Raw genomic sequence first — 17,712 nt, 5'->3', positions numbered from 1 at the left:
GCCTCAGTGACCTCATCTATAAAATGGGGATTAAGACTGCGGGCCCCCCGTGGGACAACCTGATCACCTTGTAACTACCCCAGCGCTTAGGACAGTGCTTTGCACATAGTAAGGGCTTAATAAATGCCATCATTATTACTATTAAGTGCTGTGGAAGCACAATGGTCAAGGTCCTGCATTTGTCCACCTTTCTCTCTGACCTTTCCCTCCGCCTAGGCCCGCTTGACTGCTTTGAGTGTGTCTGAAGGGTTGATTGACTCCACGCTTGGTTACCTCATTCAATCAAGCGAAGCCCAATCAATCAATCAATCAATCGTATTTATTGAGCGCTTACTGTGTGCAGAGCACTGTGCTATGCACTTGGGAAGTACAAGTTGGCAACATATAGAGACGGTCCCTACCCAACAGTGGGCTCACAGTCTAGAAGGGGGAGACAGAGAACAAAACCAAATATACTAACAAAATAAAATAAATAGAATAGATATGTACAAGTAAAATAAATAAATAGAGTAATAAATATGTACAAACATATATACATATATACAGGTGCTGTGGGGAAGGGAAGGAGGTAAGATGGGGGGGATGGAGAGGGGGACGAGGGGGAGAGGACTAGTTTGATTAACCCAAAGTAACAAATGCCATCATTATTATTATTACTACCTGGTTAGGTGATTTACTAAAAGCCATGCCCAGTCCTTTGATTGACTCAAATAACTTGATTATATGATTGACTCAATAACTTTGGTTTCATGATGGACTCAAATTGAGTAGCCAAGCTCCAGGTCAGTCAAGCACATTACAACATGGTAAAACCACGCCTTGGAACCAATCAAGCCCCCGGCCCTACTTATCACCTTATCACCTTAGAGAAGCAGTGTGGCTCAGGGGAAAGAGCACGGGCTTTGGAGGCAGAGGTCATGGGTTCAAATCCCAGCTCCGCCAATCGTCAGCTGTGTGACTTTGGGCAAGTCACTTCACTTCTCTGGGCCTCAGCACCTCATCTGTAAAATGGGGATTAAGACTGTAAGCCCCCCATGGGGCAACCTGATCACCTTGTATCTCCCCAGTGCTTAGAACAGTGCTTTGCACATCGTAAGTGCTTAATAAATGCCATCATTATTATTATTATTATCAAAGGAAACCCAGGACTAAACAGAAAATGCCCCAGGAACTCACTGCTTTCTAACCTATAGCCCCCCATGGGACAACCTGATCACCTTGTATCTCCCCAGTGCTTAGAACAGTGCTTTGCACAGCGTAAGTGCTTAATAAATGCCATCATTATTATTATTATTATCAAAGGAGACCCAGTACTAAACAGAAAATGCCCCAGGAACTCACTGTTTTCTAACCTATATAGTATTTCTCTTATTATATCATTCTGATCATTATGAATGCTGTATTAATGGTATATAAAGAATCTCTGTTTTGTTTGTAGTTGAGCGGGCCTTGATTAGCAGGGGAATCTCTGCTGCTCTCCCTACTAGAGTCAGATAAACCACCAGTGGTAATAAAACTTTTCTCTGAACACAACGCAGAGTTTGTGAAGTTTTTCTTCCACGGTACTTACTACGTGTCAAACACTGTTTTAAGCACTGGACTGAGTACAAATGAATGAGGTCAGACCCAGTTTCCGTCCCGCATGAGGCTCACAGAATCAAACCTTCACAGGAACAACAGGCCAAGCACGATGAAAGAATACAACACAGATCCACCTCAGATCTACCACTCCACATCCCAAGGGCCCGCTTTGCCTTTATAGATCGAAAAGCGCTAAGGAAAAGAAACGCGTCTTCAATTTTACCTGAAGCATGACGACATTGTCCCCTTCGAAAGTTGCAAACACATCTGAGTCGCACTTTAAACCGGAGATTCTGTTTTCCATCATGTAACCCTTCAGCAAAATGAAAAAAGAATCACGTCATCATTTAAAATCACTGAAATGCTGTCCCCCAAAAATAGTTTTGATAATTTTTTATGCAACCATTCTTTTGGGGTTTTTAGGCTAACTTAATTCATGATGAAAATTACCTTGGAAATATTCCATTTCCACTAATAGCCTGAGATTTTAGGGAAGTCTCCTAATTTTTTGGTTTACATTTTCCTCAAATCTCTGGAATTTTTACAGTGTGGAGGTGTCTGTGGCTCTCGAAAAATCAGCTTTATTTTTGGAAGGCTGGTGAAAAGTCCTAAATCATCATCTTACCTTTTGATACCACTCAAAAAGAGCTCACTTAGTGGAGAGCTCTTTAATCTCTTCAAACTGACATTTCTAAGATGGATTCAAAAGTGATTTCGATAATGAGTGCCTTAATGTAAAGGGGTGCTCACTGTCTTTACAGGCATATTTTCAGTTTGGCTTTGTTGGTTCCTTAATCATCTTTGTCATTTGGCCATCTCTTGTTATTAATAACAATAATAATAATAGTAATAATAATAACAGTACTTGTTAAGCACTATGTGCAAAGTACTGTTCTAAGCACCAGGGTAGATATAAGTTAATCTGGTTGGACACTGTCTCTGTCCCACATGGGGCTCACAGTCTAAGCAGGAGGGAGTAGGATTTTATCCCCAATTTTGCAGGTGGCATAACTGAGACACAGAGAAGTTAAATGACTTGCCCAAGTCGGAGCTGGGATTAGAACCCCGGTCTTCTGCTATTTCCACTGGGCCACACTGCTTCTCATTAGAATTTAGCCCAGTGTTCTGCTCGCCATAAGTGCTTAATAAATAACATTGGTAGATTGAGTGCATTAGCAACTTGCCATCAAAAATCTCGCATGAAGCATAAACTCCTCACTATTGGCTTCAAAGCTCTCCATTCCCTTGCCCCCTCCCACCTTGTAATCTTCCCAGCGCTTAGAACAGTGCTTTGCACATAGTAAGCACTTAATAAATGCCATCGTTATTATTATTATTACCTCACCTCTCCTTCTCTCCTTTTCCAGCCCAGCCCGTTCACTCCGCTCCTCTGCCGCCGCTCACTTCCTTACTGGGCCCCGTTCTCACCTGTCCCACTTGGCTGTGTCCCCCTTAAACACTGGGATACTCACCCCACTTCCACAGCACTTATGAAAATGGCCTTATACTCTATTATTTTTCTTACTTGCAATTTATTTTAATGCTTGTCTCCCTGTAGATGATAAGCTCCTTGTGGGAAAGGATCATGCCTACCAACTCTATTGTACTGTACTTTCCCAAGCTCTTAGTACAGTGCTGTGCACACAGTAAGTGCTCAATAAATAGGATTGATTGATTGATTGATTGATTGCTCTTCACACAGTTTAAGTACTCAATAAATACCATTGATTGAGTAAATCTATCACCTAAATCTGACAGGTTTTTCTTCACAGTATTTCCCCGATTCATTCCTTCTTCTCCACCAAATGACCACCACTCTGGTCCAACCAACCTCCCCAGCGCTTAGAACAGTGCTTTGCACATAGTAAGTGCTTAATAAATGCCATTATAAAAATAAAAAATATAAAAAAAGCAGCACGGCCTCATGGATAAAGAACAGGCCTCCCAAGTGCAACAACAGATGCATTCCCAGTCCGCTCCATCTTCAAAGCTCTTCTAAAAAGGCACCTTCTTTAGTATGTAATCTCCAATCATTTTCCCCCACCACAAGTCACGTTAACCCAGTGACCCCTTTAGTACGTATATTTATAAAACAATCTACAGGCCTTAGGTAGTCATCACTCATCTTTCCATACTTTCCCAATTAAGCCCTCCTTTCCCTGGCTCCCTCTCGGTTCTGCTTCATCTGTGGAGTCACATCTGGGATCTTTGGACATTTGGCATTTGCCCCATTTTTGGCCCCACAGCACTTATAAATACATATCTATAAATGATATATTATTAAGAATTTATTTATATTAATATCTGCCTCCTCCTTTAAGCTGTTAACTCACTGTGGGCAGGGAATGAGCCTGTATTGTACTCTCCCAAGCGCTTAGTACTGTGCTCTGTACACAATTAACTGCTCAATAAATACCACCGATTGATTGACTTCTGCCACAACCAGCTGATGTTTTTATTCTCCTTCTCCTCTCACTATTTGAAAATTATTTGTGTCTGTCTTCCCCCTTCAGACCGCAAGCTCCTGGAAGTTAGAGACTATGCCTCGGCTCATTAAGTGCTTAACAGTACTCTACACGTTGTAAACACTCAATGAATACCACTGTCGATTGGTACGTCTTTTGTTTTTACTACATTCTCCCAAGCACACAGAAAGCCCTCCAACTGATAACGAGCTTGAAAACTTTCTCTTCCAGAAATAGTAATTTCCAGGAAGTGATTTTTCGGTCAATTAACAGTACTTATTGAGCCCCTAATCGATCAATTGGTGGCATTTATTGAGTTTATCATAGGCAGAGCACTGTATTCATCATCATCATCATCAATCGTATTTATTGAGCGCTTACTGTGTGCAGAGCACTGTACTAAGCGCTTGGGAAGTACAAATTGGCAATATATAGAGACAGTCCCTACCCAACAGTGGGCTCACAGTCTAAAGATAAATCTCTGTCCTCAAGCTCGTTGTGGGCAGGTAAAATGTGTCTGTCATATTGTTACATTGTACTCTCCCAAACGCTTAGTACAGAGTTCTGCACCCGGTAAACGCTCAATAAGTATGATTGGCTGACAGACTCAAGGTGCATACAAATCTAACGGAAGGGCAGGTTCAAAATAATTTGCCCAGAGGAGGAAGAAGAGAATGAGAAGGTAGGTTAGGTGAACAAGGAAGGGCTGAAAGAGCCAACGACGTAAATCAATATTTTCCTTGGACTTTGTTTTCCCGCTGAAATCGCGGCTCTCGTTTTTCCCCCGCGAAAGCGTAATTAGAAACCCGGGGCAATCATTTCCACTCTAGAGGTTGGCCCAAGCTCCACGGATGTTTTGCAAGGGATTGTACCCTTTACACCTGTTGGGCTTCTTGCCCGGCATGGAGACCAGCATCTGAGGTGAGCTCTAAGCCAAGGAGCTCTCCAACTTCTAACAGTTCTCAGTAATGTTACTAAAAAGGAAAGAAAGGGGGGGAAAACTCCACACAACACTTGGATTACTCGACCTAGCCAGAAGGTCATTTTCAACCTCCTCCATCAATCAATCAATTGAATTTATTCAGTGTTTACTGTGGAAAGAACCCGGGCTTGGGAGTCAGAGGTCATGGGTTCCAATCCCGGCTCCCCCACTTGTCAGCTGTGTGACTTTAAGCAAGTCACTTGACTTCTCTGAGCCTCAGTTACCTCATCTGTAAAATGGGGATTAAGACTGTGAGCCCCACGTGGGACAACGTGATCACCTTGCATCCCTCCCAGGCTTAGAACAGTGCTTCACACATTGTAAGTACTTAACAAATGCCATTATTATTATTACTATTATTATTCAGGGCACTATACTAAGCAATATATACTAATATAGCACGGGCCTGAGAGTCAGAAGGACTTGGCTTTTAATCCTGGCTCTGCCACTTGTCTGCTGCGTGACCTTGGGGAAATCGCTTCACTTCTCTGTGCCTTAGTTTCCTCATCTGTAAAATCGGGATTGAGACTGTGAGCCCCATGTGGGGCAGGGACTGTGTTTATCCCGATTGTTCCCCCTTCTAGACCGTAAGCCCTGTGTGGGCAGGGACTGTCTCTCTTTATTGCTGACTTGTACTTTCCAAGAGCTTAGTACAGTGTTCTGCACACAGTAAGTGCTCAATAAATATGATTGAATGAATGAATTAATGAATGATTTGCTTGTATCCAACCCCAGTTCTTAGTGGAGTGCCTGGCACATAGTAGGGGCTTAACAAACACCATAAAATATATTCATTTAGGATCCAATTTTCTTAAGGATTAATAATAATGGTGGTGTTTTCCTGAGGCTGAGGCTGAGATGATGAACAATGGAACATTCTGCCCGGATCATTTTTCTACAAAAATGTTCAGCCCATGTTTCCCCGCTCTTCAAGAACCTCCAATGGTTGCCCATCCACCTCCGCATCAAACAGAAACTCCTCACCGTCGGCTTTAAACCACTCAATAACCCTGCCCCCTCCTACCTCGCCTCACTGCTCTCCTACTGCTACAAAGCCCTCGCACTTTGCTCCTCTAACACCATTCCTACTCACTATGCCCCAGTCTCATCTGTCTTACTGCCGACCTCTGCACACAGTAAGCCCTCAATAAATACGACTGATTGATTGATGGTGGAAGAAGGGAGTCCTTGGAGGAAGAAAGATGTAGTTATGAGACGTAAGGAAGGATCAGTTAGTATTTGGAGTCTGGGGTGGGAGGGACAAGGAATAGTAATAAGAATAATTACGGTATGTGTTAATCACTCACTGTGTGCCAGGGACTGTACTAAGCACTGGTGTTGGATACAAGCAAATTGGGATGGACACAGTCCCTGTCCCACATACGACTCAGATGAGGTAACTGAGGCACAGAGGAAAGGAAATGACTTGCCCAAAGTCACACCTCACACAGGCGGCAGAGCCGCGGTTAGAACCCATGACCTTCTGATTCCAAGGCCCGTGCTCTATCCACTGTGCCATGCTGCTTCTCCAACCGTGAACGGTGAATGGGCCGAATATCTTTGGCCTGAGAGAACTTGTCCCTGACCCCAGAGTCAGAGTCATGAGTTCAAATTCCGGCTCCGCTAATTGTCAGCTGTGTGACTTTGGGCAAGTCACTTCACTTCTCTGTGCCTCAATGACCTCATCTATAAAATGGGGATTAAGACTGTGAGCCCCCCATGGGACAACCTGAGCTCTGCTCTGACCTGGCCTGAACCCACTGAGGTCATGACCAGGATGGGAATATCTGTTTATTTCTGGGTTATCCATTTACCAAATGGTTATCTTGTTTTCACCATTTGAACCCACACTCCTCTCCTAGTTGTCTATTTGGCAATTTGTGTCCCGTCTTCGATTTTTTTTAAATGGTTATTTGTTAAGTGCTTATTATGTGCCAGACACTATACTAATCAGCCTAGTGCATGGAGTTGTGGATAGAGCATGGGCCTGGGACTCAGAAGGTCATGGGTTCTAATCCCGGCTCTGCCATTTGTCTGCTGTGTGACTTTGGGCAAGTCACTTTGCTTCTCTGGGCCTCAGTTATCTCATCTGTAAAATGGGGGTTGAGACTGTGAGTTTTACATAGGACAGGGGCTGTGTCCACCTCGATTTGCTTGTACCTACCCCAGCACTTAGTACAGTGCCTGACACACAGTAAGCGCTTAACAAATACCATTATTATTCTTATTATTATTGAGCACTGGGGTAGATACAAGTCAATCAGGTTGGATGCAGTCCATGTCCTACATGGGGCTCACAGTCGTAATAATCCCTATTTACATATCTCCCCGATCCTAAAAACACTCTCCCGTAAACCCACAGCTCCCTCCAATTATCATCCAGAGTCAGAGGTCATGGGTTCAAATCCCGGCTCTGCCAATTGTCAGCTGTGTGACTTTGGGCAAGTCACTTCACTTCTCTGTGCCTCAGTGACCTCATCTATAAAACGGGGATTAAGACTGTGAGCCCCCCGTGGGACAACCTGATCACCTTGTAACCTCCCCAGTGCTTAGAACAGTGCTTTGCACATAGTAAGTGCTTAATAAATGCCATCATTATTATTATTATTATTATCCCATCTCACTCCTACCATTCCTCTCCAAACTCCTTGAGCAAGTTGTCTACACCCGCTGCCTCAAGGTCCTCTCCTCCAGTTCTCTCCTTGACTCCTTCCAACCTGGCTTCTGACCCCTTCACTCCACAGAAACCAACCTCTCAAAGGTCACCAATGATCTCCTTCTTGCCAAATTTAATGGCCTCTACTCCATCCTAATCCTCCTCGACCTCTCAGCTGCCTTCGACACTGTGGACCACCCCCTTCTCCTGGAAACGTTATCCAACCTCAGCTTTACTGACTCTGTCCTTTCCTGGTTCTCCTCATCGCTCTGGCCGCTCATTCTCTGTCTCTTTCACAGGCTCCTCCTCTGCCTCCCATCCCCAAACTGTGGGGGTCCCTCAAGATTCAGCTCTGGGTCCCCTTCTATTCTCCATCTACACCCACTCCCTAGGAGAACTCATTCACTCCTGTGGTTTCAACTACCACCTCTGTGAGGATGATTCCCAAATCTACATCTCCAGTCCTGATCTCTCTCCCTCTCTGCAGATCCACATTTCCTCCTGACTTCAAGACACTTACTTGGATGTCCTTCTGACATCTCAAATTTAACATGTCAAAAACAGAATTTCTTATTTTCCCACCCAAACCCTGTCCTCCCCCTGACTTTCTTATCACCATAGATGGCACAACCATCCTTCCTGTCTCACAAGCCCATAACCTTGGTGTTATCCTTCACGTCTCTCTCTCATCCAACCCACATATTCAATCCATCACTAAACCCTGTCGGTCCCACCTCCACAACATCCCTAAAATCACAACGTTACTAAAATCTGCTCTTTCCTTTCCATCTAAACTGTAACGACCTTAATCCAAACACTCAGCCTATCCCACTTGACTACTGCATCAGCCTCCTTGCTGACCTCCCTGTTTCCTATCTTCTCCCTCTCCAGTCCATTCGTACTTCACTCGGCTGCCCAAATGGTTTTTTCTACAAAAGATTCAGTCCAAATCGTCTCACTTCTCAAGAACCTACAGTGTTTTCCCATCCACCTCCTTATTGAACAGAAACTTCTCAAAAAGCCCTCAATCAGCATGCCCCTCCTACCTTACCTCGTTGATTTCATACTACAATTCAGTCCTCACACTTTCCTCCTCTAACGTCAACTTACTCACTGAACCCTGAACCCCGATCATGTCTATCACACAGCCAACCCCTTGACTATGTCTTGCCTCTTGCCTGGAACTCTCTATCCCTCCATAAATGACAAACAACCACTCTCCCTACCTTCAGAGCCCTCCTAAAATCACATCTACTTCCCTAAGCCCTCATTTCCTTTACCCCTCCTCCCTTCTCCCCTATACCCTTTAAGAACTTGATTTCCTCCCTCCCTCAGCCCCACAGCACTTATATACACCTCCATAATTCATTTATTTATATTCATGTTTGTCTTCCAAGACTGTAAGCTGCTTGCATGTGGGGAATGAGGCTACCAAATCTGTTGAACTGTACTCTCCCAAGAGCTTAGTACAGTACTCTGCACACAGTAAGCACTCAATAAACAGCACTGAGCATTTGATTGATTGATGTGACGTTTACCAAGAATGCATCACCTAAATAATATTACCAGAATGCCGTATCATCCAAAATTCAAACATGCGTTGAAGTCCTGGAGAGAAATAAAAATAATTGTGGCATTTGTTAAGTGCTTAGTCTGTGCAAAGCACTTGCTAAGAGCTGGGGTAGATACAAGATAATCAAATAATAACAATAAAAATAATAATGATGTCATTTATTAAGCCCTTACTATGTGCAAATTCATTCATTCATTCGTATTTATTGAGCGCTTACTGTGTGCAAATCACTGTTCTAAGTGCTGGGGAGGTTACAAGGTGATCAGGTTGTCCCACGGGGGGCTCACGGTCTTAATCCCCATTTTACAGGTGAGGTAACTGAGGCCCAGAGAAGTTAAGTGACTTGCCCAAAGTCACACAGCTGACAGGTGGTGGAGCCGGGATTTGAACCCATGACCTCTGACTCCAAAGCCTGTGCTCTTTCCACTGAGCCACACTGCTAAATCTCCTCATGGAGTTCACAGTCTAAGTAAGAGTAGGAGAGTATTGAATCCCTGCTTTGCAGATGAGGGAATTGCAGCCCATTCATTCATTCATTCATTCATTCAATCATATTTATTGAGCGCTTACTGTGTGCAGAGCACTGTACTAAGCGCTTGGGAAGTACAAGTTGGCAACCTATAGAGACGGTCCCTACCCAACAGCGGGCTCACAGCCCAGAGACGTGAAAAATTATAATAGTAATAATAATGACATTTGTTAAGCGCTTACTATGTTCCAGGCACTGTACTAAGCACTGGAAAAGTAACTTGCCCACAGTCACACAGCAGGCAAGTGGTAGAGCAGAATTAGAACCCAGGTCCTCTGACTCCCAGGCCCGTATTCTTCCGTAGGCCACAACTGCTTCTCGTAGAGTAGACAGCTTAGAGGAGAGAGCATAGCCTCCTTACTTTTTATCACTGGTATTTATTGAGCGCTTACTTTGTGGAGAGCACTACACTAAGTGCTTGGGAGAGTAATAATAGTAATAACCAGTGATTGCTGGTTCAGTCTCTCATCCTATCCCGACTGGATTACTGCATCAGCCTCCTCTCTGATCTCCCATCCTTCTGTCTCTCCCCACTTCAATCTATACTTCACTCTGCTGCCCGGATCATCTTTGTGCAGAAATGCTCTGGGCATGTCACTCCCCTCCTCAAAAATCTCCAGTGGCTACCAATCAACCTACGCATCAGGCAAAAACTCCTCATTCTTGGCTTCAAGGCTGTCCTTCCCCTCGCCCTCTCCTACCTCATCTCCCTTCTTTCCTTCTCCAGCCCAGCCCGCACCCTCCGCTCCTCTGCCGCCACTAACCTCCTCACTGGGCCTCGTTCTCACCCGTCCCGCCGTCGACCCCCGGCCCATGTCCTCCCCCTGGCCTGGAATTTCCTCCCTCTGCACATCCGCCAAGCTAGCTCTCTTCCTCCCTTCAAAGCCCTACTGAGAGCTCACCTCCTCCAAGAGGCCTTCCCAGACTGAGCCCCCTTTTTCCTCTCCTCCTCCCCATCACCCCCACCCTACCTCTCTCCCCTCCCCACAGCACCTGTATATATGTTTGTACAGATTTGTACATATTTACAATTCTATTTATTTTATTTTGTTAATATGCTTTGTTTTGTTCTCTGCCTCCCCCTTCTAGAATGTGAGCCCGCTGTTGGGTAGGGACCGTCTCTATATGTTGCCAACTTGTACTTCCCAAGCGCTTAGTACAATGCTCTGCACACAGTAAGCGCTCAATAAATATGATTGAATGATAGTAATGGCATTTATTAAGCACTTACTATGTGCAAAGCACTATTCTAAGCACTAGGGAGGTTACAAGGTGATCAGGTTGTCCCACGGGGGGGCTCACAGTCTTAATCCCCATTTTACAGATGAGGCACAGAGAAGTTAAGTGACTTGCTCAAAGTCACACAGCTGACAATTGGCGGAGCGGGGTTTTGAACCCATGACTCCAAAGCTTAGGCTCTTTCCACTGAGCCACGCTGAGAGTACAATAAAACAGAGTTGGTAGGCATGTTCCCTGCCCACAATATGATAACACAAAGTTTTGCCCTCACCCCTCTTTCAAAAACATTTACTTCTCCCCCTGCCAAGCACAACACACCGCGCGCTCTCCAGTTTCCGTTGAATTCCTCGAAGGCCCAGAATTGTCTCAGAAACAATCAGGAGAGGAAAAACTGGGATTGCAGCCTCAGAGATGTGAACTCAGCAGCAAATCCTGCCAAAACACACACGCTTCTCAGGTAACCGACAACTTGGAAAACGTCTGTGCCAACCGACTTAAAGTCTACTGCTTCCACTTCTCCTGAAATAGTTCACCGCAGTTCTTTGAGCTGAAGCTAGTGTTAATTTTCAGGGCGAAGTCTTTCCAAATCAGCCACAGCGGCCCAACGGTCGAATCGCCGGATTCATTTGTATACTGGGTGGCATGAGGGTCTCTAGGGAGAATCGACCACTCGGTCCAGCAATCATATTTATTGAGGGCTTACTGTGTGCTGAGCAGTGTACAAAGAGCTTTAGAGAGTACGATATAATGGAGTTAGTAGACACATTCCCTGCCCACAGAGAGCTTACAGTCTAGAGCGGGAGACGGACATTAATGAAAATAAATAAATTACGGTTATGGACATAAGCACTGTGTGTCTGGGGGCAGGGTGATGGTGGGGAGAAAGTATGACTCTTCCACCAGCATTTCCCTCTAAATTATTCTGCGGGGAAGTTTCCTAGTTGGGAAAGAAGCCAAATTGGCCCCCATCACATCTGATATTAAAGCTGAGAACGTTCCCGTGCCCTAGCACACCTGCTTAATGCTTCCCTCACGTTAAGTGGTTTCCAATTTTCCCGGAGACAGGCCTATCCAGATTAATGGAGGTCGAATACACTTCGGTCTGGGTCTTAACAGCGCTAACGACATCTGACTCCTTCTCCGTTAAGAGGATTTAATACTTGGGATACTTTCTGTTCCAATTCGGCACAGAAGGGTGGGGAGTTTTGGAGTTCAGGGTGTATGCCTCGGGGATCTGCCTTCTTGGACAAGTCTCCCGGTTGGCCCGGGATTCTGATGGATCTCGGCATCCCAGAGATGCGATGCGATGCGTATTCCTCCACCCTCGCCCTGGACCAGGTTGACACCCGGAACCTGGAATCCTGCCAGCAAGAAGAGACTGGGACCAACATCCCAATGGGCTGAGAACGAGCATAGGCCTGGGAGACAGAGGACGTGGGTTCTAATCCCGACTGCCACACACCTGCTGTGTGACCTTGGACAAGTCACTTCACTTCCCTATGCCCCCGTTCTTTCATCTGTAAAATGGGGGGCTAAGACGGTGAGCCCCAGGTGAGACTCTCTTGTATGAACCGCAGCGTGGCTCAGTGGAAAGAGCGTCGGCTTTGGAGTCAGAGGTCATGGGTTCAAATCTAGAAGGGTTTCCCCCTCTAGACTCCCTTTCTAGACTGTAAGCCCACTGTTGGGTAGGGACTGTCTCTATAGGTTGCCAACTTGTACTTCCCAAGCGCTTAGTACAGTGCTCTGCACACAGTAAGCACTCAATAAATATGATTGAAATAATGAATGAAAATCCCAGCTCCACCAACTGTCAGCTGTGTGACTTTGGGCAAGTCACTTAACTTCTCTGTGCCTCAGTTACCTCATCTGTAAAATGGGGATTAAAACTGTGAGCCCCCCGTGGGACAACCTGATCACCTTGTAACCTCCCCAGCACTTAGAACAGTGCACATAGTAAGCGCTTAACAAATACCATCATTTTTATTATAGTAAGCGCTTAGCAAATACTAGTATTATTATTATTACTTTCCTACTCACCCCACCCACATCACCACAGGACTTAGAAGAATGACTGTGGTATTTGTTAAGCATTTACTATGTGCCACTCACCGTACCAAGCACCGGGGTAGATACAAGACAATCAGATCGGGCACAGTCCCCATCTCACGTGGGGCTCACAGACTGAGGAGGAGGGAGAACAGGTCTCGAATCCCCATTTTACAGATGTGGCAACTGAGGCACAGACAAATAAAGTGACTTGTCCAAGGTCACACGGCAGACTAGTGGCAGAGCCACAATTAGAACCCAGGTCCTCTCACTCTCAGGCCCGTGATCTTCATTCATTCATTCATTCAATCGTATTTATTGAGTGCTTACTGTGTGCAGAGCACTGTACTAAGCGCTTGGGAAGTACAAGTTGGCAACATCTTTCCACTAGGCCAAGCTGCTTCTCGTATACCTTAAGTATCTTCTTCTGAACCTATGCTTATACTCTGCCACTTTACTAATCTATAATTTATTTTAATATCAGTCTCCCCCACTAGACTGCAAACTCCTTAGAGGGCAGGGACCATGTAATACTATTCATAATAACTGCAGTATTTGTTAAGCCCTTACTATGTGCCAAGCACTCTACTAAGCGCTGGGGTGGATACAAGCAAATTGGGTTGGATACAGTCCCTAATAATATGATGGCATTTGTTAAGTGCTTACTATGTGCAAAGCACTGTTCTAAGCGCTGGGGAGGATGCAAGGCAATCAGGTTGTCTCCCTATCCCACGCGGGGCTCACAGTGTCACTGGCAGAGCTAGGATTAGAACCCACGACCTTGTGATTCCCAGGCCCGTGCTCTAAACACTACATCGGTACCTTCCAACTCTACTGTACTGTAGTCTCCCAAGAGCCTAGTACAGTACTCTGCACAGAGTAAATGCTTTAAAAATACCCTTGATTGATCAACTGATTGATTACTTGAAAGGAGCCAGCATGGAGAGTTTCTCCGGACCTTAACCAGAGGGCAGGTTGACCTTTCTGGACGTCCTTTCTGGCCCCCCACCATCATCTCACAAACTCTGGCTTCAAGATGAACCCAATCATGTCACAGATGACAAAATGAGACCGGGGTTTCTTCATAATTATTATCATTAATCAGCCCAGCTTTGGTTCCACAGACTCACCCTTCCTAAGCTGAACCTTGGGGAAGAAAACTGATGGACCACATGGAAGAAGGAAAAGGGGAAATGGGCTCTGTCCAAGAAAGAACAATATTTTCCATTAACAGACTTCACTTTTAATAAAAAAGGAAATGTAGAGTATGCAGAAGGAACTCTAAATTCCATTTTTCTAAAGCCAATAGTATCCCCCTGGGTAATACAATCTAGAATCCGATCTCTCTATAATAAAGAGCATATACAGTAGACTTCAGGATTTTACCTCTCCTACTCCTGGGTTCTATTGAACCTCCTCACGACTAATTGTGAGTGTCATTGAGGTCATGTCCTATTGCGTTGAAATCGCTACAAAACATTCTGTATGACTCAAAATCCACACCCCGGGAGGGTTAATGTTTTCCTGCTGTTTTCGCATCTCCGTATTTCAAAGCGCCCGATTCCACTTCATAAATGTATCGGAACAAATTAAAAACAGGTGCCGGGCCATCACCCTTGGATGTTCTCGTACAGGTTGATGAAGACTTGCGCTAATTTACGGAGAGGGAGGAAACGCTCCCTGCCAGTGAAAGGGGAATCAGAGAAAGGGCTGCTCACCAGGAGTAAGGGGAATCACACCATTTTCTTGCTAATCAATCAATCAATCAATCGTATTTATTGAGCACTTACTGTGTGCAGAGCACTGTACTAAGCGCTTGGGAAGTACAAGTTGACAACATATAGAGACAGTCCCTACCCAACAGTGGGCTCACAGTCTAGAAGGGGGAGACAGAGAACAAAACCAAACATATTAACAAAATGAAATAAATAGAATAGATATGTACAAGTAAAATAAATAAATAAATAGAGTAATAAATATGTACAAACATTATTAGTCTAAGGTGAACAGCAGAGATGGTTTAAGAATTTTCTAAAAATTTAGCACTTTTAGAACTGAGAAGCAGTATGCCCTGTGGATAGAGAATGGGCCTGGGAGCCAGAAAGACCTAATCTTTGCTCTGCCACTTGTCTGCTCTGTGACCTTGGGCAAGTCACTTCACTTCTCTGGGCCTCAGTTACTTTATTTGCAAAATGTGGGCTGTGGTTGTGAGCCCCACATAGGGCACGGACTTTATCCAACTCCATTTGCTTGTATCCATCCCAGTGCTTAGTACAGTGACTGGCATAAGCACTTAACAAATACTATTAGTTTTACTACTATTATTATTAAGGTCAGATCTCTTCCAAGAGGGCTTCCCCAGTTAAGCCCTCTTTTCCCAGGTGCTCTCTCCTTTCTGCTTCGTCTATGCACTTGGATCTGTGACTTTTGGGAATTTGATATTCGCCCTAACCCCAAAGCACTTAAATTATATAAGCGCTTAGTACAGTGCTCTGCACACAGGAAGCGCTCAACAAATATGACTGAATGAATGAATATCATAAATTATGTATATAAATGTCCCTTTCTCCCTCTGGACTGTAAGCTCGATGTTGGCAGGAGCATGTCCACTGATTCTGTGGTATTGGATTTTTCTAAGAGCTTGGTACAGGGCTCTGCACATAGGAAGGGCTCAATAAATATCAATTGATTGACTCTGGAAAGATCAGCCACTCAGTCTTGAACCTAGTTGATTGGCTGCTCTCCAAACCCTTCCTGATGGTGGTTCCATCCCACACCACCTATCGATGTTTACAGAGGGATTCATCATCAAATGCCATTGAGTCATTTCCGATCCATAGCGACTATATGGACATATTTTCTCCAGATCGTCTGATCTTCTGCTGTATGTGGAGATGTTCTGATATACATATCCAAAGACTTTTCTTTGTTAAAAAAAAAATGGAAGTGGTTTACCACTGCCTTCTTCCATGAAGTAAAAACTTAAGTCTCTACCGTTGTCTTTGATCAAGATTTTGATCACTTGATTATCGGCCTTCGACTCATTACCATGCTGCTGCTGCCCAGCACAGGGGAATCAGCTTGGTCTGATGCTTCAGCTTAGATCTTTCCATTAAGGGTAGCTCTGGTGAGAGACTATCTCTCAATGGCATAGCTCTACACAAGCATAATAATAATAATGTTGGTATTTGTTAAGCGCTTACTATGTGCCAATCATTGTTCTAAGCGCTGGGGTAGATAAAGGGTAAGCAGGTTGTTCCATGTGGGGCTCACAGTCTTCATCCCCATATTATAGATGAGGTAACTGAGGCTCAGAGAAGTTAAATGACTTGCCCAAGGTCACACGGCTGACAAATAGCAGAGCCAGGATTAGAATCCACAACCTCTGATTCCCAAGACCGTGCTCTTTCCATTAAGCCACGCATGCAAGCTCTACTGCCATAACAAAGCGTTGATTCATAAGAGAGACAGAGAGATTAGAACTCAATAAAAGCCATTTTTTATAGTATTTGGTAAATGCTTACTATGTGCCAGGCCCTGTACTAAGCGCTGGGGTAGATATAAGTTAATCAGGTTGTCCCACATGGGGCTCACAGTCTCAATCCCCATTTTACAGCTGAGGTAACTGAGGTCCAGAGATGTGAAGTGACTTGCTCAAGGTCACCCGACTCACATGTGTCGGAGCCAGGATTAGAACCCAGGTCTTTCTGACTCCCAGACTCATGCTCTTTTCCCTAGACCATGCTGCTTGTCACTTCTATCTCACTTCTCACTCCTATCTGGGATGAAAGTCATTGGTTTCAGATAGGGTTTCCTTGGTATAGGATGGCAAACTACCTTCAGGTTGTTAGGGAAGATCAATTTGATTATGGACAGGATCCCAAACGAGTCAGTCTCCTGGCTTTGGATCTATGTTCACCTCAACACAATGGTTCGGGGGGGATATTTAAGGAGGAAACCACACTGAATTAAAACTGGGAAGCTCCAAATGAGGAGGACAGAGGACACATTTTAAGGAGGAACTCAAGCATGGCCTTGGACAATGCTAAATCTCAGCTGAAAACTATGAGACAAATTGCTGCGGACAGACTGGCACTGCACACTGAAATCCAGTGGTTCCAGTTGACTATCTCGGAATCCGGAGACATGCAGTGTGAGTGGTGCTGTGTGATGATAATAATAATGATTGTATTTGTTAAGCGCTTACTATGTGCCAAGCACTGTTCTAAGCACTGGGGTAGATACAAGGTAATCAGGTTGTCCCACGTGAGGATCACAGTCTTAATCCCCATTTTCCACATGAGGTAACTGAGGCCCAGAGAAGTGAAGTGACTTGCCCAAAGTCACAACAGCGAACAAGCGGCAGAGCCAGGATTAGAACCCATGACTTCTGACTCCCAAGCCTGGGGTCTTTCCGCTAAACCATGCTGCTCCTCTGATGAGAAGCTTAGAGAAGCAGCGTGGCTCAGTGGAAAGAGCATGGGCTTTGGAGTCAGAGGTTGTGGGTTCAAATCCCAGCTTTGCCAATTGTCAGCTGTGTGACTTTGGGCAAGTCATTTCACGTCTCTGGGCCTCAGTTCCCTCATCTGTAAAATAGGGATGAAGACTGTGAACCCCCCGTGGGACAATCTGATCACCCTG

The 17,712-nt window shown here is 44.8% G+C and overlaps 1 protein-coding gene across 1 annotated transcript in view; it reads right to left on the bottom strand.

Annotated features, from left to right (window-relative positions):
* Nucleotides 1-17,712, bottom strand: part of ACOXL (acyl-CoA oxidase like) — a 271,420-nt gene that overhangs the window by 87,925 nt on the left and 165,783 nt on the right. The window contains exon 12 of the mRNA XM_038765552.1: nt 1,805-1,894. Coding sequence (XP_038621480.1) covers nt 1,805-1,894 — 90 coding nt within the window. The remainder of the gene's footprint in view (nt 1-1,804; nt 1,895-17,712) is intronic.

The sequence above is a fragment of the Tachyglossus aculeatus genome, chromosome 23 (genome assembly GCF_015852505.1).
Source record: "Tachyglossus aculeatus isolate mTacAcu1 chromosome 23, mTacAcu1.pri, whole genome shotgun sequence".
NCBI lineage: Eukaryota > Metazoa > Chordata > Mammalia > Monotremata > Tachyglossidae > Tachyglossus > Tachyglossus aculeatus.
This window is presented reverse-complemented; position numbering and strand designations above follow the sequence as displayed.